The sequence below is a fragment of the Myodes glareolus genome, chromosome 4 (assembly GCF_982192425.1).
Source record: "Myodes glareolus chromosome 4, mMyoGla1.1, whole genome shotgun sequence".
NCBI classification, from domain to species: domain Eukaryota; kingdom Metazoa; phylum Chordata; class Mammalia; order Rodentia; family Cricetidae; genus Myodes; species Myodes glareolus.
The window spans coordinates 73,919,821-73,944,188 of record NC_142029.1 but is presented as its reverse complement, the minus strand read 5'-3'; the positions used below and the strand labels follow the sequence as shown (position 1 = coordinate 73,944,188).

Sequence of the window (24,368 nt, the reverse complement as noted above, 5' to 3'; positions counted from 1 at the left end):
CCTCCCCCAGGGAGGAGTAAGTGAAATGAAAAACAGACAACACTGTAAGGGCCAGCTTCACCCTACCTGTGCCTACTTTTATTATTAGAATATCAAAACCAGGTCGTCTGTGGTTTCATCCCGAGGTGACATATTTCCCTATATGGGTACTCAAGCCAGGCAATCCAGGCTGACTGTGAACAGGAAACAGGGTATCTGGGGAGAAGGTGTGGTGGCAGGGCACCTACCTGTCATAAGTAAGGCCTGGAATTTATCCCCAGTGGTAGGAAGCATGAGAGGCTATGGTGTCACTGAGCGGTAGAGCGCATGCTTACCCTATAAGCATAGTTAGGAGTTCATTCCAAAGTCAATCCTAGACCTATGGAAAGAACAGTATAGTTCAGCTGTTCACTGAGGCAGGAAGTGTGAAAATGGTTGGCAGACAGCAAAATTCTAATCACCTGTATGCTGCTGTAAACATTTACAGAGAGTCTTGGTCAGGTTCAAACTCCCTTGGACAACTGAAGGTTACTATCTACCTGGACTCCATATAAAAACTCACTGCCACCCACCTCCCACTGTCCCTCTGTCCCTCTGTCCCTCTTTAGCTGGACAGAAGTCCAGATACGAACTTCATGCATCTTGCCTTCTACAGCTGCCCCAGGTTGCAGGAAACTCAGGAAGGGAAGCCACAGAGGAGTCACCTTGCGGCAAGCAGAGTGGAAGCTAAAGGCAGGTGGGAGCCCTTAGAGACAGTAGGGAAGGGCGGAAGCTGTGGTTCTGATGCTGAGCAGTGTCCTCCATCAGCTAAGGTAGGCTGCAGGTCCCTCTTGTGTGAGCCTCTAAGCTTCTCTACCTAATTAGATATTTATTCCTGTTCTAAGAAAGCCTCTAAAGGACAGGGTAAGCCCAGTGGTGATGAATACCTGCCATTCCAGCATTCCACAGGCAGAAAACAGCAAGATCTTAAATCTGAGGCCAGCCCAGACTACATAGGGAGCTCCTAGTCCAGCTTGGACTACAGAACAAATTTCTAGCTCAAAAATTCAAAAGCTGGGGCTGGAGAGACAGTTCAGCAATTAGGAGCTCTTGCTGCTCTTGAAGAAGACCTAGGTTCGGTTCCAAGCACCCACATAGTGGCTTTAAAACCACCCATAACCCTGTTTCCAGGGGATCTGATGTTCTCTTTTGATGTCCTTGGGTACCACACACATGTGGTAGACAAACATGGAGGCAACATACACATATACGTAAAATATAAATAAATCTTAAATTTTTTTAAAAAAATGAAAAGTCTCCAAAATCACAGAAGCGCATGCCTCAGAAAATCTGTATCTGTCTCAACTCCCAAGTCAGCTTTCCATCTCCTCTGAGAAAGAAAACCATCCTCCCGCAATGGTTAGTGTCGGTGGCCAATCTGACAAGATCTAAAACTACCGGAGAGACAGATCTCTGCACATTGGGTTAATTGATACAGGAAGACCCCGAGTGTGGCCGACTCATCTCTTGGAACTGGTTCCTGGATTGAATAAAGAGGAGAGAACAGTTGGGAGGTGGCTCTGTGGGTAAGCCTGAGGACTCGGGTTCGAATCCTCAGCATCCAGGTAAAATAAGGAAGAAAACAATAGAGGGGAGATAACAGATGTTGGCCTGTGTGTATTTGCGTGTGTGTGCACATGCACGCGTACACACACACACACACACACACACACACACATATTTTCTTTCTTTCTTTCTTTTTTTTTAGAGAAAACAAACTTGGCAGCAGCATTCACCTCGCTGTTTCCCGACTGTAGATGTAACGTGACCAGCCTCACCCTCCTGCCACCATGACTTCCCCACAAGGATGGACTTCATTCTCAAACTGCAAGCCGGCAGAAAGGCTTCTCTTCCTTAAGTAGCTTTTGGGTCAGTTGTCACAACAACTAGACAACTAATATACTCCTGACCCGCACTCTCCGCCTCACAGCCTCATCCCACAACTCCCGCCTGACACTGTCCTGTCAAACCCAAAGTGGACGGGCCAAACAGGTTCCTGCTTCAAGGTCTTGGCTTAGGATGCTGTCCTGTCTGCTTTTTTCCTTAACCTTCTGCATGGTTTCCCACTCACCTTCCAAGGCCCACAGCACATGCTGAATCCAGCAGGAAGCCATCATTTAAGCCCCAGATTCAACAATGCCTATTCAGTATACCCCTCTATCACTGGCTTCTCTGGTTGCTGGGGGGTCCAGATCGATTTCCCCGTGTCTGTGTGCCTGTACCCCCAGCTCAGGAAAGGGCCCTCTCCCAGGTGTAGCACAGATGTTTCTTGAATGCATAAATCCGTGAGCAGGGCTAGTTCTGGAGACCACGAGGCCAGAGGGAAGTCCTAGGATCACACCAGAGTGGGTGCCACACAGTGGCCAGTCAGGATCCCTATAAAACCTGCAGTTTCTAACAGAACCCTGAGAAAACCATTCCTGTGGTCTGTGCGCCCCCTAGAGGCTGAAATGATTCCTTCCCCCAAGAAAAGGAGGCAACAGTCAAAGCCTGGGGGTTTGGTCCTAGTTAGCTTTAACTCTCAGCCTCACAGTGTAGAGTCTCCTGGGAAGAGAGTATCAACTGAATGACTGTCCACATCACAGTGGCCTTTGGGCATGCCTGTAGGGCACTGCCTTGATGATTTGTTGACGTAGGAGAGCCCAGGTCACTGTGAGCAGCATCGTTTCCTAGGCCAGTGGGCCTAGGCTATACAAAAAGCTAAGCATCAGTCAGTGAGTGAGCCAGCGAGCAGCCGCCGCCTGTGGTTTCTGCTCCGAGTTTCTGCTACTTGAGCTCCTGCCCTGGCTTCCCTTGGTGATGGACTGTGCCACGTATGATGAAATCAACTATTCCTTCTCTCAAGGCGCTTTTGGTCGGAGAGTTTCATCACAACAGAAACTAAGAAAACAGAAGTCTTACACGCTCAGAAGCCCGAGTTGTACAGCTTCTAAAACCCCCATGGCCTGGACGGAACAATGAAAATGTGTCTTACCCAGGGCCCCTGAAACCCCTATCCTGGGTCTTGATCCCCAGATAGAGAGAGTAGTCTCCATACCTGCCTACTGGCTCTCAGAGAAGTAAAGAGCAAGCCATCCATGATTCCTGGGTTTGACATTCCTACCTGTGGCTTCCCAGGCCGGTGTGACAGCCTCCAGCCTCAGTGCCTTTAAGCCTTTGGACATGTGCTAGGGCTAAGATGCGCTTAGGGACTCAGTCCTTCAGGGGATCACCGCAACTGGTTCTCTGGGTGCTGGGTGCTTCCTGTTCCCTGAGATGACACCAGCTGCCTTACTCTGTCACACAGTACAACCACTGTTTCAGCCATGCTGTCTCTGGTCAGAGCAAGATACTGTGCTTGATTTGATCTGGACAATTCCACATTCCTACTTGAAGGTGATATTTTCCTGCAGAGCTGACCTTCTAGGGACCTCCTGTCCTCCCCAGTAACACATACTTAGACATTTCCATTTGTCCCTCCATCCTTGGCTCCTGAAGGAACCTGAGTCAGACCCCCCCCCCAACCCCAGAAATAAGTCGCCCGTGTTCTTCCACAGCGTTTCCCATCTGAGAAAATACCCCTGTGATCTGTGCGTCCCCTAGGAACCTAGAAATGATCCCTTTCCCAAGAAGGAAAGGGGTCTCAAGTGGAAGCCTAAAATGCACATACAACTTCTCTAATTGCCTTTTCTGGTAAGTCTGCCTTGGTTGTGTATTCAGTTGCTATACACTGTTGTTTGCCAAAATGGTCTATGAGAATAGTCCCAAGTGTTGCCACACACAGGTCTCTGGTGGAGGAAACAAATGAAGGAAGTGTCTTTTCCAGAGAAATGTGGCATGCTGCCACAAGGCATAAGTTGTGGGGAGAGGTTTCGAGAACACTGCAAGGAGCCCAGATTTTTGGGGTACTACTGAAAGGACTCCCTGGGAGCAGGGATAACACTATTGCTACGGCACATCAACATAACTGGGTGACATTTCAACATCCAGATGCAGGGGCTGCTGTGTGGGAAGCTGTTGCTCCAGGGCCAGAGATCTGTTGCTCAGCTGGGACAGATGCTTTGCAAGGAAATGATGGGTTTCTACATAGGCCTAGAAAAGGCTGAAGTTAAGAGAGCAGAGGAGTCAGGACACCCAACTCCTTCAGAGGAGGAAAAATGGTTGTAGCAAAGGGGAGACCAGGCGCTGGAGAGATGGCTCAGCAGTTAAGAGCACTGGCTGTTCTTTCAGAGGACCCAGGTTCAATTCCCAGCCCCCACACGGCGTCTCAAAATTGTCTGTACCTCCAGTTCCAGGGGATCTGACATCCTCACAGACATACACGCAGGCCAAACACCAAAGCACATTTTTTTTTAAAGGAAGCTATTCCGTGAAAAAAAAAAGGGGGGGGTGGCTGGAGAGATGGTTCAGTAGTTAAGAGCACTGACAGCCCTTCCAGAGGTCCTGAGTTCAATTCCCAGCAACCACATGGTAGCTCACAACCATTTGTAATAGGTTCTGGTGCCCTCTTCTGGCCTTAAGGAACATATACAGGCAGAATATTGTATACCTAACAAATCTTAAATCGTTTTTTAAAAATATTTATTTATTATGTATACAATATTCTGTCTGCATGTATGCCTGCAGTCCAGAAGAGGGCACCAGACCTCACTACAGATGGTTGTGAGCTACCATGTGGTTGCTGGGAAATGAACTCAGGAACCCTGGAAGAGCAGGCAATGCTCTTAACCGCTGAGCCATTTTGTCTCACCTAAATCTTAAATCTTTAAATAAATAAATTAGCAGCCTTTCCTTAAATTAAAAAAAAAATGGAGGGGAGTAGAAGAACTGGACAGTGGACTGAACAGTTCTACACACTGAGTTTTATGAAGCCCTAAGGCCATTTTATGAAATTAAGCACCAACACCTTAAAAATAAATAATTATGCTCACGCTCAGGTCAGTACATGGGTAATTTGATAACTGGCTCCTGAAGCAGGCAAGCCACAGGCAAGACTCTGAACTCTGTTGACCCTGTGACGGGCTGAGAAGAGGCCAACTAGTGGGGACCGCTGATGAGCTGCTCTGCCTAAGCAGAACATGTTTTACAACCATTTAAAAGACTGTCTAGACCTGTGATCCAAACTACTTAGGAAACTGAGCCAGGAGAATTCTAAGTGCAAGGTCTGCCTTAGACATCTTAGTAAGACCCTGTCTGCCGGGCTGTGGTGGCGCACGCCTTTGATCCCAGCACCTGGGAGGCAGAGTACACACACACACACACACACACACACACACACATGTACATCATACAGGTTGAGTCTGCAGCTCAGTGGTAGGAAAACTATCTAAGAGGCCTTGAGTTCAACATCCAGAACAGTAAGCAAATAAATAGTCTCAAGCGCATGACAGCAGCTACTGTGTTATGGGATTATTCTATGGAAGCAGGGAAGTCACAACCTCCTGAGTATATTTTTGGCTGCTACTCAGCTCTGGGGACTTCTTGTAGGCCCCAGGTGTCCATGACCCTTTGTGCTGGCTCTGCCCCACCTTGCATTGAGGTTTCTCTGTAGCAATATCAGGTTTGGTATCTATCCCAGTGCCAGGGGTATGGGAGAGTCTTGAGCTGGGATGAGCCCTGAGTGGAGTGGGAGTATGCGGATCTAGATAGACAGCCACAGCGTTGACACACAGAGACACACTGGCATTCCAGAAAGGAGGTGCCCAGCTAGAGAAGAGGCCGGTGCCAAGGGCAGGGCTTGGACTAGCTACCTAGTCAGAAGCAGACTCTATGAACATGGGAGAACTCAGAGTATGAGAAAACACGGGGTAGGAGCGTCTCCGAGAGTCAGGGCAAAGCAGATGAGTGAAGAGCCTTCGTGCTTGGCAGGATCCCTGGGTCCATGTAAGCCTTCAAGGCTGAAGCACTGAATCCTGCAGTCAGGATAGCCTGGGGGACCAGGGAGAAATTTGGGGAGGATTCAGGTTTAACTGTGCTTGCCACCAAGCCCAAGGAGCTGAGTTTGATCCCCAGAACTAACATGGTAGAAGAATAAAACTGACGTCTACACACAGGGCTTAGGTGGGAAGCAGGAGTGAGGACCACAAAGGGGTAAGAAAGGCAAGTTACAAACAGGATGGGAAAGATGGCAGGACCAGGGCAGAGCAGAATGAGACTCTCCCCAGGAGGAAATTGTGTAAAATGATGTCTCCAAAGCAACACACTACACAGCTATCAGGCCATCATCTTTAAGAACACAAGCCACAGGATGTGGTCTTCCAGTGTGGTGGCCTCTGGTTATCCTTCTGTCTCAGTGTGACCGCCAGTGTGGCTCCATCTCTACTCCTTTGCTACTTCACCTAGGAAAGCAGACTGGATTCCCTGAGTCCTGCCTCTGTCTGGGTGCAGATGGAATACGAAGAGACTGGTAGGAGCCCAGACAACTCCCTGTGTATCAACTTCCATGATGAACAGGAATGGTGAAGGGAACTGAGGCCTTTCTGCACGGTGAGAGTGCCAGCCTTTGCTTCCACGCCTAGTGTGGACGCCCTCTCTCACCTCCCCATCTCACCATCAACCCCTGGTGCTAATTAAAGCCACTGTCTAAAGAAAACACCAAACAGGATCTATTGGCCAGGAAAGGCATGCGTTGGGGTTCTGCTTCCTTCTCTCTGGCTTCAGCCCATGTTGCAACAGTTAGGTCATAGGCCTGCCCCTTGGAGACGCTTGTCATTCTAAGCAGCCAGATCTCACCACTGCTACCCAGACCTCTCCCAGGCCCAGCAGTGACAGTAGGCAGTTCTCTCATGTGTTTGTTCCTTTGATTTGCACCTGAGAACCAGGCTAATACACAAAAGACAAGCTCCCTCCTCTCCCTGCCTCCCTCTCTTTCCCCCAACCCCCTCTGCCGCCACATAATTTCTATCCCTCAGCGTTTCTCTGAATGGCTAAGTTTGTGGTTCCAAACTGATTGATTGCATCTGGATCTGGTGTTTGTTTGTTTGTTTTATTATTTCTCTCTTTCACATTATGCCTTCTGTATACCCTCATTCTACTCTTCTTTACCTTTATTATAGTTGGTTTTTTTCTCCCCCCACCCCCACCCCTGGTTTCACTATATAGCCCTGGTTTGCCTAGAACTTGTGATATAGACAAGCCTGGCCTCAGACTCCCAGAAAGTTAGTGCTGGGTTTAAAGATGTGGGCCACTGTTTTGCCTCTACTTTCCTGTCTTTATGTCTAAACCTTTACCCTTTTAATATGGAACTTTTTGCCTATCTGTATTACTCTTCATTTCCTCCCCAAAGAAAGATTTTATATGAGAAATAAGATAGCCATCAACCTTCATCGATTTCACATACCTTCCACCCCACACACATCCAGACAGAGGTTCAAGTTGGTGTCCCTGGGTACCACCCTTGGAGACATGACTAACATATTCTTTTAAATTATTATTATTGGTTTTTACCTGTTTTGCATGTGTGTGGTGAGCGTGTCCCATGGTGGATGTACAGAGGTCAGAGGTCAGCTTTCAGGAGTTGCTTTTTCCCTTGACATCTTGTGAGTTCCAGAGACTGAACTCAGGCCATCAGACTTGAAAGCACATACGCTTTGCCACTGAGCCATCTCACTGGTCCTTCAGCACTGATAGTAAATGGTGGCCTTCTCTAGGCCAAGCCCCAAATGAACACAGCAGTCCAGAGAGCCCCATTCCGAAAACCAAAACGAAATTACCAGAACTGAAATGTTTGCACCAAAACAGGACCCAGATGGAGTATTTGCTCCTGGTCAAATGCCTTCGCCTGCCCAGTCTTGACAGCTGAGCAGACCCGCACCCTCCCCACCCACCCCCTCCTCCGCTGCTCACTTTGTTTATCTGAGTTTTGACTATGACGCCAAGGACACTCCCAGCCCAATTAGGGTTTCCCAACAACTTTGGCCTGGAGCCCCATAGATAAGTAGCTTGAATCATATCTACAATGGCTTGATGACTTAGGGAACAACTTGGGGTACCTACACTTGGTGGAATATGGGAAGCAGCCAGGAACTGATCCCGGAGGTCTGGCTGGGGTCTGGAGGTCTGGACAGACACCACCATTGTCCCTTAGTTCCTGTCATTATTTCAAGAGCCTCCATCACCACTCACCAGAGCTGCTCCAAGCCAGCTGCAGGACACCTAGAAGTCTGATGGAGTGAAGGGCTCTACCTGAGGTTCTCCCAGCAGTACTCAACCTGATAATCTCCCTCCCCAAACCCACCCTTTGCCTCTGTTCACCATCTTAGGAAATAAAATGGCTCCCAAGATTTCCCAGAGGCACAGAAATCTCCCCTGGGAGCCTGAAGCTCCTGCCATCCCCTTTGTCTTCCCAGATCTAGTCAGTCACCACGGCAAGTCAGTTTTCTCCTTAAACCACTTGGGTTCCAGGGATTAGGCTCGGGTCATGCACCTTTGCCCCTGAGCCACCCAGGTTCTCCAAACAGCTGACAGCCTGGGCTGGGAAGCTCACTGGCATTCTGTCCTGGCCCCTGCCACTGCCACCTCAGTCGGTCCACCCAGAGCAGGTGCTCTTTCAGAACAAAACAAAAACAACCAAGTCACCCTTTCGCTTACACAATTCCTGCCAGCTGTTCATCGCCTACAGTTTTGAGCTCCAAACGTCTTTGATCTCTGCAACCACACATATAGACATTCACGCACGCACATATGCATGCACACACAGTGTGTATACATCACCAATAAGTATGTTTATTTATGTCTAGGTTTCGTATACACCCACCATCACCACTAGCCAACATCCAAGGTTAGTAAATCTCTCTAAGAGTGTTCCTAATAGCAAGAGATTTGAATCTGTTTCCAATTGTTTTGAAAACTTAGAGTATTTGGGACTAGCTGCTACCAGTTCTGATGATATTATGATAAGTCAGCGAAGAGTAGGTTGGAAGAGGAATGGCCACACCCTTGCCACTGTCGAGCGCTCTGCTCACACCTCTATCACCGCTCCGTTTGTAATCCTGGGATCTTTTCAGAAATTTCTGTTTTGTCCACTCTGGGAGGATTAAGTCACCTAAAACAAAATAAGATGGTTGAAAATGGATTTCACTGAGCACAGAGAGATTGGATGACAGGCTGGAAGAGAACTAAGTTGCAAGAAGCCATTTACACCTAGAGGATTGCTTTCTGTACTCTGCTTCCGCGGGACACTTGGGACAAGGGACAGAGACATGAGTTCCTGACAAGAGGACAGTCACAGGTATCAGGGTCAAGCCCTGTTGTAAATATTAGAAGTGATTAAATGCTTTATTTGGTTTCAATGGATAACTACATATAAGTAGGGGCTCACAGGGTGGCTCAGTAGCTAAAGACAGTAAGGAACTACTGACTCCACAGAGTTGTCTATTGACCCCACCTGTCTCTGTAGCATATGTGCCCATACAGAAGCATCTCACACACACACACACACACACACACACACACACACACACACTATAATAATAATAATAACTATTATTATTATTTTATAAGAAATTTTGTTTTTTAAGGGAACACATAAACTTTTTTGTGTTTTTTCCTCTGTTCCAATGCATTGTTTTGCACAATCTCAAGACTCAAGAACCCTAATTTGGAGACTTCTGCCATGTATAAAGTCTGTGCACATGTTCTGTGCTTGAACACAAGGCTTTCAAATGAAGCTGCTTTTTCTGAGTTTCCCATCACAGGGCCATGCACTATCTATCTAGTCGTGTGTGTGTGTGTGTGTGTGTGTGTGTGTGTGTGTGTGTGTGTGTGTGTGGTTGTATAGGTGTGGGGGGGTGTCTTGCCTGTGTATATGTCTGTGTACCACTTGTGTGCCTGGTGCCCTCAGAGGCCAAAAGAGGGTGTCAGATCTCCCAGGAGCTGGAGTTACAGAGGGTTGTGAGCTACCACGTGGGTGCTGGTGATCGAAACCAGGACTCAGAAAGAGAAACCAGTGCTCTTAACTGCCGAGCTGTCTCCCAGCCAGCCTTATTTATCTAATCTTGGCACAGCTGCCCCCAGAGAGGTTGCTCAATTGGTACTTTGGAATTAACCATAAATTGTCCAAACACACAAAGCCTCCTGTGTGGGCTGAGGGCGTTTCTCTCCATTGTGTCCAGTTTCTCACCTGGCGAAGTCCAGCTTATCCTCATAAGCTCAGTTCAAATGTTACCTCCCGGGGCAGCTGCTTGAGCTTCTGCCTGTTTGTTCTCAGCCTAGCATTTACCGGTGGATCACCCTGTGATGTCTGTGTTAGGTCCCTCTCCTCTCTGTTGAAGAGCTCCAGGGGTGGGGTCTGCAGCAGCCCGCGCACTCTGGGCGCTCAGCGCACTCTTCTCCCAGAGCCAGGGCACAGGGACAGGGACAGGGACAGCTGGATGACATTAGACTCAAGATGGCTTATTCTGGCCGTGTGCCTACTGTTCTGCCGACGCATAGGTAAAACAGAAGAAAATGGTGGGTAACGGGAGGTGTGAGACGTACCCAGAACGGCTCTCCCTATCGACCTCATAGAGTGGTGTTCACTAATGCCTTTCAGGCTGGAGACGAAGTCTACTTGGAGAACCTAGGGCAGAGAAATGAGTCCCCCTTTGCCTGGCACCACTGTGTCTGTGTTCCTGGCAGCCCTGTGGAAGCCAAGGGGTATCCAGAAGCCAGCAACCACCACCCTCCCACCCCAAGCATCACTATGAGTGGCCAAAAGCACTCAGTCAAGCCAGAGGCACCAGCCTTATCAATAAATGATCATCCGCAGGACGTGCCAAGGCCTGGACACAGAGCATCTAAAAGCTTCTCCTCTCCAATGGGGTCAACCGCTGAGCCCATCTGTTAATGGTCCACTTCATGCTCCGCCACCCAGATGGAAGCCTGAGTCATCCCCACGGCTGACATCAGCAAAATCTCAACAGCCCAGACGTCTAGCACACTGCTCCAAGCCAGTGATTTGGGTTGTCCTGCGAGGCACAGGCTGGTGGTATTAGGACGGATCCCTCCGTAGCCACATCTAGAAAAGGGGAACATACAGACTTCATGTCCTTAGGACAAAATTAGGCAGATCTAGCATATAAAGCAGGACCAGGCTTCAGAGAGGGAAGCAGAGCAGCATTGCCCTGCCTTTATCTTCATCCCTTTTCCATCCTTCACCTGGGCTGACACAGCTGCCTCACACCTGGTCTCACTGTTTCTCCCTTACGTTACTAATTGTGTTTCTCTATGGCTGGAGCCGTGCTTGAAATTAAGTTTATAGAGTCACTGCTGAGCACCATGTAGGGGCCAGGCACTGGTCTCTTCTGGAGAGGCCTGCAGAGGGTGTCTGGAAATACTAGACAGATACAGCCTCATACTGCTAGGGTTCCCAGGCGTCCCCCCTAAAAGCATGTACTGGGAATAGAATCCTTAATCGGCACTGGGAGGCGAAGCCCGGGGAGAAATGACTAGCCTGTGACGGTGGAGAAATGGATTAATGTCATGATAGTGGGCTGGATTTCCTGGGGAGGAAGTGGGCTCCCTAAACAAGACTCTTCCCAGACAGGGAATGTCTCCCCACTTCTTCCCTCTCCTCCCCATCTCTCCCACTTTGTTATAGTTTGAGTAAGAAATGTGCTCCCCATTAGCTCACATGTTGAATGCCTGGCCCCCAGCTGGGGGTGCTCTTTGGGGAAGTAGTGGGGACTCTAGGAGACGTGGCCTAGCTGGAAAAGTTATATCACTGAAGACATGCCTTTAAAGGTTACACCTGCTCCCGGGTCCTTCCTCACTCTCTGATTCTGTCTCTGTGAGGTGAACAGGCTCATCCTCCAAAGGCTCTGGCCACCATGATCCCAGAAACACAGCCAAGAAACCACGGACTGAACTCTTTAGAATAATGAACAACAACAAAAAAAAATCTTGCTTCCTTCAAATTGTTCTTTCAGGTGGTGTCTTGGTTACAGTGTTGAGAAAAATAACTGGTGCATACACCCTTTCCACACACCAAAAAGGGCTTTCACCATATACGCTCCTGGAGACTGGGGTTCTCAGCCTCCAGGGGGCAATCACTTCCTGTTCTTTCTAAAATGACAGTCTCGGGTGTGCTGCTGCAGGAGCACACAATGGACAAAGATACTCACTAACCTGGTTCTCGAGCTGAACATGTGTTCTTCCGCGTCACGTTCTAATCTCTGCCCACCTCTTACCTGCCCTGCACATTGTGCACCCCTCCGCCTACTTTCAGCGCGTGAGCAAGTAACAAGGAACCCTGGCACAGATTGTCTGGGACCAAGGGCATGAACTGTAAACAGGCGTGCTGGTCAGTCCTGATTGCCAACTAGACTGGCTGAGAGATGCTTAGATTACTAGTAAAGCCCACATTAGGTGAGTCTGTGAGATCTGCAGAAACAACTGACGTAGCAGCCAAGGGAGCAAAGACTGCCTCTGTGTGGCTGACACTGCTCAATGGGCAAGAATCTGTACAGAGGGGGATGGAGACAGGAGCCAGCCAGCATACACATGCCTCACTTTCCCTCAGCACTCGTGGATCCAGAAGCCGCCCTCATCTGTGGACATCCGCCTTCTGCAATCTTTTAATGCACGCTTGCCTTCAGAAACTCTCCAAAGAGCTTCCAGAGCTTCATCATGGTCCTCTTGTTCTGTAATGTCCAGCTTCTTAGACTGAGCGACTACTGCCTTCTGTGACTCTCCAGCATGCACAAGCTGTTACTGGACAAGCCAGCCTTTTATAATACACTTGATATAAGAAACTGTGCTTCTCTACAGGAGTGAGAGAGCATGTGCCTGGAAGGGTAGCAGGTTGCTTATTTGCTCTGCTAATTTGCCACCCATTTCCTATGGGTGGCAGACTAGGCAAGGTAAGATTCTCATCCAAGAAGATGTCCTCCCACAAAAGCAGAAAAACCCAACACCGTTGCCCCATGAAAGCTCCGTGACTTCAGGACTCAAGTTCCAACTGGCCTTCGAAGGTCAAGAGTAAGACATGGAACGACCCTTTTATCCCCAGCCTGAGACTGCCAGCCCCCAGCAGAAAGACTCAGGAGACTCTCTGAAGAGCCTGTGCCAAGGCTCGCTCCTGCACACACACCAAGCACTCTCGTGGTACATCTGAGGTAGTAGAAGGTACACTGAATAAAAGTCAGAGCTAGACAGGATTAGACAGGTGAGTTTGCTCTGATAACTATAACTGGGGCACAGACGGAGAACCAGGACTGCACAGAGCACAGGCTGCCCAGGGCTCAGATACTCTTTGTGTGCAGTCATGGTGGAAGTAGAATAATATAGCAACCCTGAAGGAAGCAAGGAGACACGCTGGTTCTGCCTTCACTTCCTAGAACTACAGGCTCACGGCGCCACAGCTGGATGGCTTACACCGATGGGAATGTGCTGTCTCACAGTTCTGGAGGCCAGATGTGTGGCATCCAGTGTCTACTCTGTCTAGCAGAGAATCTATCACCATCCACTTGATGCCGCTGAAACCAGGCATGCCGGTCTACTTCCCATCACCGCAGCAAAACACCTGCCATGCCCAAACTACAAATAGAAAGGTTTGCTTCCATTCACAGTCGCAGGAGCTTCTGTGCCAACAGCCAATAGAAGTCAGAGTAAGTGCCATGTGAAAGGTGTCAGTTCCCGCTATGGAACCTGGACAAGTGACTTAATTTCTCGGCATCTTTGTTCTCTCATTGACTATGTTGGGTTGCTTAAAAAGTCAGAGCTGAGAAAGCGCTTTGGGACTGTAAAGATATTAGGTGTTTTTCCCAGCAGACTGCTTCTCCTCACCACACGGCAGATAAAATACCAATCCCTTACTGCCTCTTTCCAACCCCGTGACTTCTACAAGGTCCTCTACCAGCAAGCCAGCTTCCTGGATGTGATAGGGAGCAAAAGTCCTCGGAAAACATTTCCAAAGTCCCTCTGATAAAGATAAGAGTGTGGCCATTTTATAACTCAGGACTCGCTGAAGTCATAGAGCCATAAAGAACCTAGAGAGCTGTCCTGTTAGTCCCTCCTCACCTGGACCGGCCACTCCCTGGGCTCAGGCCCCTGTTTGCACTCAGCTTCCCTCAGGCAGAGTTGGAAAAGAAAACTAATCCCACCCCCTGCAAATGCAAAGTGACTGGAAACATTGGGTGGGACCTCTGCAGAATGAAAGGAACACACAGCTGAGCCAAACAAAGCTTATCCAGGTTTAAGAGAACACATACAGGTTTAAGGGCATAGCTCATGGGAACACGTACAGGTTTAAGGGTGTAGCTCACGGGAACATGTACAGGTTTAAGGGTGTAGCTCACGGGAACATGTGCAGGTTTAAGGGTGTAGCTCACGGGAACACGTACGTGTTTAAAGGAATAGCTCACGGGAATACGTATGATGCACTAAATATGTGGAGAGGCCACAGAAGCAGGAGGAAGCAACTCCACAGCGACTAGGGCAATGATTCTCACCAGGGTCATCTCTGTTCTGCTCAGTCACAAAAAGGAAAGAAGCCAGATCTTGCTACTCAGTGGGCAGAGCCCCACAAAGCACGCTCTCCTCCCATCTTCATTCCTGTGGGAATGTTACATCACACAATCCCACAGCAGGCTGAGATGTGCAGCTACTGAACCACCCAGGTAATTGGAGCCAAAAAAAGACACACCTGGCCCCTACCCACACAACTGACAAAGGGGGCTGGAACTTGGGTAAAATGTATGACTATTGAAGAAACAACGAATCAAAGATATATAAGGAAGGGATGGCAATGACGTGTGATCCGTTTTGATGGGAAAGAGTCATTTAATGCTCATTTTAATCTCACTGCCTATATTTAATATGCTCTAAGTATCTCTGTAGGCATTTTATTGCAACAGTCCCTGTGGGCAGGACCTATTACTGTCCCCATGTTACAGAGGAGAAAAGAGAGGTACAGAGAGGTTAAGTAGCTGGCAGACAATAGAGCTGTCCATGTTGGCATAGATTTAAGCTGTACATGGTTATTCCATGTATGTACTGTACATATCTGGGTCATGAGAAAATAACCAGGACAGAATAAGATGAAATCACTTGCCTTCTAATTAGATTTAAACAAAATAAAACAAAACAAAAACAAACAGTTGTGAAGTCCTTCCTGTCTTCAGTCTCAAATACTCAACACTGTAGAACAAAACGTAGAATATGAGGCTGGAGAGATGGCTCAGTAAGTAAAGTGCATGAACAGCTCGAAGACCTGAGTTCAGTCCCCAACACCCGCATAAAAACAGGGCATGGCAGGGCTTGCCTGTGATCCCAGCACCAGAGTAGCAGAGACAGGAAGGTCCCAGTGAGTCCCCTAGCTGAATCGCTGAGCTCCAGGTTCAGTGAGAGACCCTATCTCAAAAACATAAGGGAGAATATGGTTAAGGAAGACACCCAGTGTCGCACTCTGCCTCCACAGGCATGCACACGCATGTGCACTCACATCTACACACATGCCTACTAACACACATGAAAGTCAAATCTCCCAGTCCAGTTGCCCACCGTGTGTCTTATGTGCGCTGGGCTGCCCAAGATAAGACTGAGTGACCTGAGCCAGTCATGGTGGAACATGCCTGGAATTGCAAAACTCAGAAGGCTGAGGCAAGAAGATTACAAGTTTGAGGTCAGCCTGGGCTATATAGTAAATTTGGAGCTACTCTGATCTACATAGCAAGATTCTGTCTCAATGAAAAAGGAAGGAAGGAAGGAAGGAAGGAAGGAAGGAAGGAAGGAAGGAAGGAAGGAAGGAAGGAAGAAAAAGGGGGTCCTGAATAGTTTTATGTCAACTTGACACAAGCTAAAGTCATCTGAGAGGAGGGGACCTCAGTTAAGAAGATGCTTCTGGATGCGTGGTTGTGGTGCTCGCCTTTAATCCCAACATTTAGGAGGCAGGAGCAGGCAGATATCTGTGAGTTTGAGGCCAGTCTTATCTACAGAGCAAGTTCCAGGACATCCAGGGAGAAACCATCTCAAAAAAAAACTAAAAACAAAACAAAACAAAAAAAAAACAAAAGATGTCTTCACAAGATCAGACTGTAGTGCATTTTCTTAACTGGTGATTGATGGAGGAAGGTCCAGCTTATTGTGGATGGTACCACCCCTGGGTTGGTGGTCCTAGGTTCTATAAGAAAGCAAGCTGAGCAAGCCACGCGAAGCAAGCTAGTAAGTAGCACCCCTCCATGACCTCTGCCTCAGCTCCTGCCTCAGGTTCTTGCCTGGTTTGACATCCTGTCCTTCCTTCCTTCAATAATGAACAACAATATGGAAGTACAGGCCAAATAAACCCTTTCCTCCCTGACTTGCTCTTTGGTGATGGCATTTCACTACAGTGATAAAAACCTTAAGTTAGAAAGCATTCTCTGAAGACAGGTGAAAAGACAAGGATTGGACTCAAACGCAATCTGAAATTTGTTCTTTGCCTAGTCTAAGGGAAGATGGCTGGCTAAGGGAAAGATCTCTCACTGAGCCTGCTACCAAGCTACATGGGCAATGATGGAAACATTTTCCCTGAGACACAGTTGCTCACACGGAGCTCTGGTGTTCCGGGAGTCTGAGGGGCTTCTCGGAGGTTCCTGAAGGGCCTCAGAGGCCACTATGGACCCTCTCTGTGAATCATTCCTGGCGGAGTAGAAAAGCCTGGGCTTCCTAGGTCACAGCAACCTGGACTCCAACTCTAAGCTTCAGCGTGGTCTTTCATAAAATAGAGGTGGCAGTACCATTCATACCGTAGAATGAATCAATGTGACATCATACAGAAGCCTAAGGACACAGCACGCAAGAACGCATGTGATGCGTTGGCCATCTTTTGCTCTCCGTAGTTTATTTGAAGCAACTGTGCCTCCTGTCTTTCACTGGGCCCCTATTTGTCCTCACTCTTCTCCTGACCACAGCCTTAAGTTGGATATGTATGGGCAGGAGTAGCTGCTTCATCGGCAGGGGCCACAAGAGAAAGGTCAGCTCCTTACTAATAGAGATGACTAGAGGATTTTTGGCCAGATGCCTGAGGTTCCGTGTCCCCAGAGAAGTGACAATTCTCAGAAAGTCAGGTAGACGAGGGAGAGCCTCACTTGCACCCCTCTCCATGACATAGGCTCCTCTTGCTGTCCCGTAGGAAGGACACGCACGAACTCCCTGCAGAAGGCATCACACCCTGAGGGAGGGAGTGCATGGGACACCTGGCTCCTGCCCACCCACTGCATTTCTCTGCCTGAGTTCTTGAATGAGGTCAGACAAACAAATCCATCACTGAACCGATTGTCGAGTTACTTGGGTTCAGAGGACAGATCAAAGGGATTTGCCTTTGTCAAGTTCTAACTCTGATTCCAGTTCATTCCACAGACAACAGCTTCTTTCCTCCCTTGAGCCTGAGAATGGACTGCCAGCAGCAAGCTCTCACCAGAGATCCCTCACCCAGAGAATTCGGGGTGTGTAGGAGGAGGGATGAAGCACTGCGAGCCTACGTTTCTGCAAACTCTTGGGGACACACCTTGTTCATGCCTTAAGCAGAGAGCCTAGAAGGCTTGTTTTAACAGGGTGTTTGAAGGTCCTGTTTTAATGGGGGACATGCAAAGTGCGGGCTGACTGAGATCTTTGAGAAAGATCTTTTCTAGTTTCCCGAACCATAATGTCTAACCACACTGATAATGCATAGGAACCATCTCTTGAGTGGGTGGGTCAATGAGTATGAATGGACCAATGGTTGAGTGTGGAAGGATGACTGACAGCTGATATTAAGATCAAATGTACAGAATAAACGGACCAATAGTTGAGTATGGATGAATGGAAAGATGGCTGACAGCTGACATTAAGATCAAATGCACAGTCAGAAACAATGATCAAATAATATGTAGTTCTATAAACTGGGGTTAGGACAAAGGTGTGGGGAAAAGATGGCAGAAGGTGAGAATAGAAAGAGAAATAAGAAAGAGAGTGGATAGTGAAAGTTCAGAAAGACTCTCTATATTCCCAAGGCATTCTCGTGTTATCTGGAATTAATCTTAACACAATTTATGAGTGTGCCCTATCTCCTGCAACAGATCAAGGCAGGTGTGCCCAGGCCTGATGTTTCTCCCATAACCCTGAACTTAGTAAAAGAACTTTATCCACAGGAACAGAGACCGTTCACCAAGTCTCTTTCGGGGAGCAGATATGTCACCTGGATCCTCAACTCTCTCATAACAAGCTTATGAGGCCAGCCCTTCAATATCCCTGTGTAAAAGAAGAGTATGGAATGCAGGGGAATTATAAAGATGCCCATAGTCACAAACGGTAATTGAGATTAGGTGGCAGGGACTCCAGGCTACCAAAGACCATGCTCTTTGACCAAAGATGATGCAAGTTATGTGAAACCTGAAGCATACATACATATATACACACATACATACATACACACACACCTCCATATTTTACTTTTATTGTTATCTTTCTTTTGTCCTTACTTTGTGTAGCTCAGGCTGTCGTGGAACTTGCTATATAGACCAGACTAGCCTTAAAGTCAGAGAACTCTGCCTACCTCTGCCTCTCAAGTGCTGGGATTAAAGATGTGAGCCCCCACCCCTATCTGGCTTAATTTTTCCCTGTGTATGTTGAGGGTGAACATACAGGAACCCATGGAGGCCAGAAGCACAGGTCAGGCTGCCCAACATGGGTACTAGGAACTAAAGTCAGGTCCTCTGCAAAAACAGTGTGAGTTCTTAACCAAGTCATCTCTTCAGCCCCTGAAGCTTATATATTTTGAAGGTTTGTGTGTATGTGTGTACCTACAAAAATTACAAAAAAATGACAATGTAAATACTCTGCTGGAACCCACTAGATGGCCGTGGTGGTTTGAAAGAAAATGGTCCCCAACAGAAGTGGAACTATCAAGAGGTGTGATCTTGTTGGCGTAGGTGTGGTCTTGTTGGAGGAAATGTGTCACTGTGTGGGCAGGCCTTGAAGTCTTTTTCTCAAGCTTCCCTCAGTGTAACAGTCAGTCGACTTCCTGTTGGAATACTGGACCTGAGGGCCAGGCTCCCCGTCATGATCATAATGGACTGAACGTCCAAAACTGTTAGCAAATCACCTTTAAATAAATGTTCTCTTTATAAGAGTTGCTGAGATCGTGGTGTCTCTTCCCAGCAATAGTAAACCGTAACTGAGACAATGACCTTAGAAGGGGTCACACAAGTGAGGGATACAAAAGCTCAAACTTCACAGTGACTCTGCCTCGGAAGTTAACATACTCCCAAGAGACGAGAGAGAAGGAAGAGGAAACTATGTTGGAGGGAGAAGAAAGGATAAGAAAGGAGTCAGAGGCAAGAGAGAAAAAAGGAAGAGCAAACAGTAAATCTAAAGGGAGAGGTGGAGCTGGGGTGTAGTTCTGTCGGGAGAAGGAAGAGGGCTTTTGTAGCACTTACAAAGCCCTGGGTTTGACCCCTAGCCCCGCACAAACCAAAAGCTATGATGCACACACCTTATTCTCAGTATTCAGGAGGTAGAGGCAAGGAAACCTAAAGTTTCTGTCATCCTAAGCTAAAACAGCCAATTAGAGATCAGCCTGGCTACAGGAGACGCTGTACCCCACGCACACCCCCAGAAAAGGCTGAAGCCTCCACCAGAAAATGGAGTTATGGCCTAGCTATTTGCATCAGGCACCTGGAAAAGGCAAGCCTGTTTTCTGCAGACCACAGTGCCTCCATCTCTACTGTGCGCTTTCTTCCCAGGAGTATCACAGCAGCCTACCAAATCCGGCCTGTGTGCCTCCTTGCCAGGCCTCTGCCCTGGTTCCCAGACTCACCTGGGAGCTTGGGGCCAAAGCTAGAGCAAGAAGTGCTGAGCAATCATCCTGCCACCAGCCCTGCCTGCAGCAGCCCTGCCCTGCAGCAATCTTGCCTGGCAGCTGCCTGGAAATGTAGGCCAAATATTTATCCAGGCACAGACAGGAACCAAACAAGGAGGGCCTAGCTGCAAGAGGCCTACGGGCTCCTCATTGCCCCACTGCTGAGATTCTCCTTTGAAAAGGAGGGGCCTGACTACTGAGGCCCTCCCTTCAGAGATCTCAACTTGGCCCCAGACTTCTTGCTTTCAAGGTCTTTGCTCCAGTTTAGGGAAGAGTGAGAGTCTTGTGGACTCATCAAGCCCGGAAGACCTATAGGGTGGCCTCAGATGGAATCAAGGCTACTCAGCATTGACCAAAATTGGGGGCCGTCCAACCCCAACTATACCCCAGAGCGTTCTGGTGCCCTGTCAGAACAGCAACCCATTTGCCTGACAGACAGTAGGAGAGAACCCAGGCTCCAGCCTCCACTTTTCTTCTGTCAGAAACAACTTCATCACCCTCAATGGTCAATACAACAAAATATTCTCGGTGAGGTTACTGTAAAAATGAAATCGAGATGACGCCTAGAAGCACATTGCTAAATGGAAGAGCCAAGACTTATGGCTGAGTGTTCTCCCAGGAGAATCAGACGGGAAACAGAACGCAATCTACATTTTTAACTTGAACGTGATGGTAGGTTACCCCCAGAGAGTCCACAAGTGACCAGGTCCCTTCTAGCTCTATGGTCTGATCCTGAGGTTCCACTTTGTACAGTCCCTGGCTGGGGAAGGTAGGGGTCCAACCATCCTAGGTGGCAGGGCGTGAATCAGAAATGAGCCTGTGGAGACGATGACCTGGCCCTAGCTGTAGCCCTGGTGACTGTCAACTATGTGAAAGGGACACTAGCAGAAAGCTCACTAGCCCCACAACCCACAGCGTCACTCTGGGTCCAGGGAATGACAGAGTGAACATCTTCTTTAGGGAAGAGATGCATGAACTCCCGATCCAATTGCCTGGCACAAGCCAGCAATCTAGTCTTCCTGCTTCCTGCAACCCCAAATGAAAGTGCATACATACATACACACACACACACACACACACACACACACACACAGAGTAAGAAGACACACAACTAGAGGAAAGAGAAAGAAAAAGTTGTCTGTCATCGCCTAGCCTCAGCCAATGCCCGCCCTCCTGCCCTCTGGTTGGATGGAAGGCATTCAAGTGGGCAGGCATTTGTAAGGACTTTAGGTGTGTCACCTGTTCTAAGGTCTGTGAATGACTCCAGGTGTTGTCCCAACCCTTCAAACTGGGTGTCAGGTTACAAGACGCATAATCATTCCAGTTTGACAACTTCACCTGTTGGGTTGTAGGAACTGACCAGCCCCAGAGTCCCCAAGTCGCTCCAAGACACAGTGGCAGGAGGTAGGCGGCTTGCTGAAGGAAGAGAATGCTGGTCGTCAGGAAGCAAGGGCAGCCTTGCACTTGGGCGCCCTCTGACCAGTGCTGACCCCGGCTTTCTGACCTACTGGCCTACTGGCTAATGAGACTCATTTGAGGACCCCTCCCGCTGCCTTGGGTTGCAGATCTTGGCTCCAGGCTGTAAGAAAATTCGGAGGATTACCAAAACAGCATGGTGAGTCTTGGGCCCTCGGGCTGGGGAAGGCAGCTGGCCATAAACGGCCCTTCAAGTGGCCCACGGGGTCATTAACAGAATGTTGTGACACCTTCCAGGTTAAAAAAGAAGTCATAACTGAACACCTCCACTTCCAGCCCTTTGTGTCCACCATCTTCCCTCTCCATCATTAGCCATCCTTGAAGTTGGGCACAGATGTCAGGGCTGTCTTTGTCTACCAATTGCTTCTAAATCATGCTTGTTTCTTTGCGTACTATCTCGGGTGTGTTTGCTGGAAGATGCGACGGTTTCTTCAAAACAAGGGCTGCTTTGGTGCCACAGTGGCCCTCGGACACTTCCTGAGAAAACTGAGTCCTGTCATTTTAAAAGAAATCAGTAAAGAGATATCCCAAAGCATTCAGGGATGTTTGTGGGGCCGTCTGCTTGGTCTCTTTATAGCTCACCTCCATTGAGTATCCCCAGCATCTTCTGCTGCTGGTTTGTCCTTTTAAGGGGGACAACTGAGGACCAGGGCGGGGACGAGATAATCACCAGGCCTAAGGTAGGAGTCAGTGGGTCTTGATTCTCCAATGCTCAGTAATTGCTCAAGCATCAAAACGAAAAGGTCAGAGAAAGAAGTTGTCCAAGGAAAGGGTATGCGATACCCAAACACTTCCCATGATCCTCTAGTAGAAAGTCTGGCAAACTGCCAGTGTCCATTTGAGGGCAGAGTGGCAGGACCACTTGGCTGTACTGGACCAAAGCTACCCAGTCATACACGGTGCTGTGCAGAGGTGTCCCCCATCCCAGGGAGGGGTCAGTGGGGAGGAAAGGAGCAGTGTCAGCCTCCTGACTGTGAGCCATTGCTGAGTGGCACTGAGGAGCCCTGGGTTGCCTCTTGGAGGAGCTGCTGACAAGGGTGCCCTTTCTGAGGCTGCTAACAGAAACAAAACTTGTGGTACAACCAAGGGGCTAGCTCTCTGTACAGGTCCTGAGACTTTAATTTCACTGAGTCTCAGCTCACTCCCCAGCCCTGCAGAAGGAAAACGGTGTGGTCCATGAAACCCCTGGCACACCTACGGTGAGCAGAGAGGCTGAGCAAACCAACATGGGTGAATAGACTCTGTAAACCAGGAAGCCTGAGCAAATGTAAGAACCGTACCCACTTCAGGAAGTGATAGCCAGGACCACATCTCACTCTGCCCCATTGCCAGCCAGGAAGGAAAGCTTGGTGTTGCTGATGAGGGGGAGGAAAGTGGGCACCATGGGTGCAGGGTCAGGCCAGGGCTCATGAAGCAGAGGCAGGCATCATGATGGCTAGTCTGCAGGAGAGAATTGCCAGACTCAGGCCCTGAGCAAACCGCTAAGCTACCTGTGTGTAACAATCTGTCCTTTCCCACTGATGGAGCCAAGATGAGCCTAGCTCCCAGGCCACAGGAGAGAGGATGGGGTAACCCAAGGCCAGATTCAGCCCTCCCTGTCTCTCCCATCTGTCCTCCTGCCTCTCCCTGTCAGAGCTGGCCAAAGTCCGCATGGAGCCGCCTCTCAACAGTGGTTTCCCTTGTGTTTATTTAGCTGGTTATGTCGAGAGAGCGCTAGATCGGGCCACCAGTCCTGGGCAGAGTAAGAACCTAGTGCCTGGCCTGGGCAGGACTGTACCAAATGTGCCCTGCAGCTGGGGATCCCTGGAGAGCCATCCTGGCCAGGACTCATTACTCTCAGGAAGTACTGAGCACACCATGAGCTGAAGACAACGGCATTATATCCAAGCCAGGCCAGGGTGATAACGCCTATGAGCCAAAGACGAGGGCATTATATCCAATCAAGGCAAGAGCAATAACACCCAAGATCAGTTTGAGTCCTTCAAGGTGCTCCCCTCTGTCTCTTTTCCTTGCCAACCTATACAGTCCCAAAGTATTTGGTGGGCTTGGCTGGAGGACTGTGGCAATAAACAGGTCAGCCTGCTGGCATAGGGACCTGGTGGCATGTGGTGGCCCCCTCTTAGCTGAGCCACAGAACCCAAGAGCCCTTCACTCTGGTGATCTCATCCCTGACTTTGGGGTAGCAAATTGAGAGTTGGGCAGCAGACAGACTGGTGAAGTACCAAGAAAGCTCTCTCTTTATGTCTGCTTCCCCAGCTCCCTCTCTCCCTGGGTAAGAGAATCTGTTATGTGGCTCCAGGAAGCCAGCTACTTTTTTAAAAAAAAATTCACCCTGGCCAATGACCAACTGTTAGGCAAGGGGTGGGGGTGTTGAGACAATGTCTAGGTGTTCCCTCAGAGGCACTCACAAAAGAAGATTACAAGATACTTCTTAGCCAAAAGGGGCAGATCACTCTAGGGTGCCTGGATGCTGTCCCAGAAGAGAAAGTGTTTGCTTTGGACTTCTGGAAGTATGAACCAGCTCTCTCCAGGCAGAGAAGTCAGGAAGGGTGTCCTTTAGAGAGAGAATTGGATGAGATGAGCGAGACAGAGTGGTGGTACAAGGACAAGGGACAACATGCTACGTCTGGAGCAATATGTTTGGGGAGCAGAGAAGTCACAAGGTGTGCAGTCTGATCCCTTTATGGGAGAACTCATCCTCATAGCACTGGCCCATAGCTCAGAAGACAAGGCTGGGGAAGGGCCCTACTGGCTATCAGCGGAGTGAGTGGCTTGCTCTGAAGGACCATGTTTCCCACCAGGCAAGAGCACAGTTTCCGTTCCTTGTGCAGTAACACAGCCTGCCTCATCAGCACCAGGCCCTAGGAAAGCACTGAGAGGTGAGAACAACACATCCAGAGGGCGTCAGGTCATCAGACAATCCCGTTACTGGGGCATAACTCACTGTCATGCCGCTACGGGGCTGGGTAGGCTAGAGAGCGCCAGGTCTCTTGTCACAAGATTCTAACCTACATGGTAGAGAAAGCAAAGTTCACCAAATCCAACTTTCAAAAAAAAAAGTGCAGCTTCCTACCAGAAAAAAAAAGTGTTTTGGACCCTG

The 24,368-nt window shown here is 48.8% G+C and overlaps 2 protein-coding genes across 3 annotated transcripts in view; one reads left to right on the top strand and one right to left on the bottom strand.

The window, feature by feature from the left end:
* Smim35 (small integral membrane protein 35) overlaps positions 1 to 24,368 on the bottom strand; it is a 62,096-nt gene that overhangs the window by 33,074 nt on the left and 4,654 nt on the right. The window contains exon 1 of one of the 2 annotated variants that reach the window (XM_048416735.3): positions 7,444 to 7,792. The exons of the other annotated variant lie outside the window; for it this stretch is intronic. The gene's annotated coding sequence lies outside the window, so the exon portion shown is untranslated. Of the gene's footprint in view, positions 1 to 7,443; positions 7,793 to 24,368 lie in introns of those variants that run through there. 2 annotated transcript variants of the gene reach the window in all.
* Tmprss4 (transmembrane serine protease 4) overlaps positions 21,059 to 24,368 on the top strand; it is a 32,334-nt gene continuing 29,024 nt past the window's right edge. Inside the window, exon 1 of the mRNA XM_085688677.2 lies at positions 21,059 to 21,407. Coding sequence (XP_085544803.2) covers positions 21,405 to 21,407 — 3 coding nt within the window. The 5' untranslated portion in view covers positions 21,059 to 21,404. The remainder of the gene's footprint in view (positions 21,408 to 24,368) is intronic.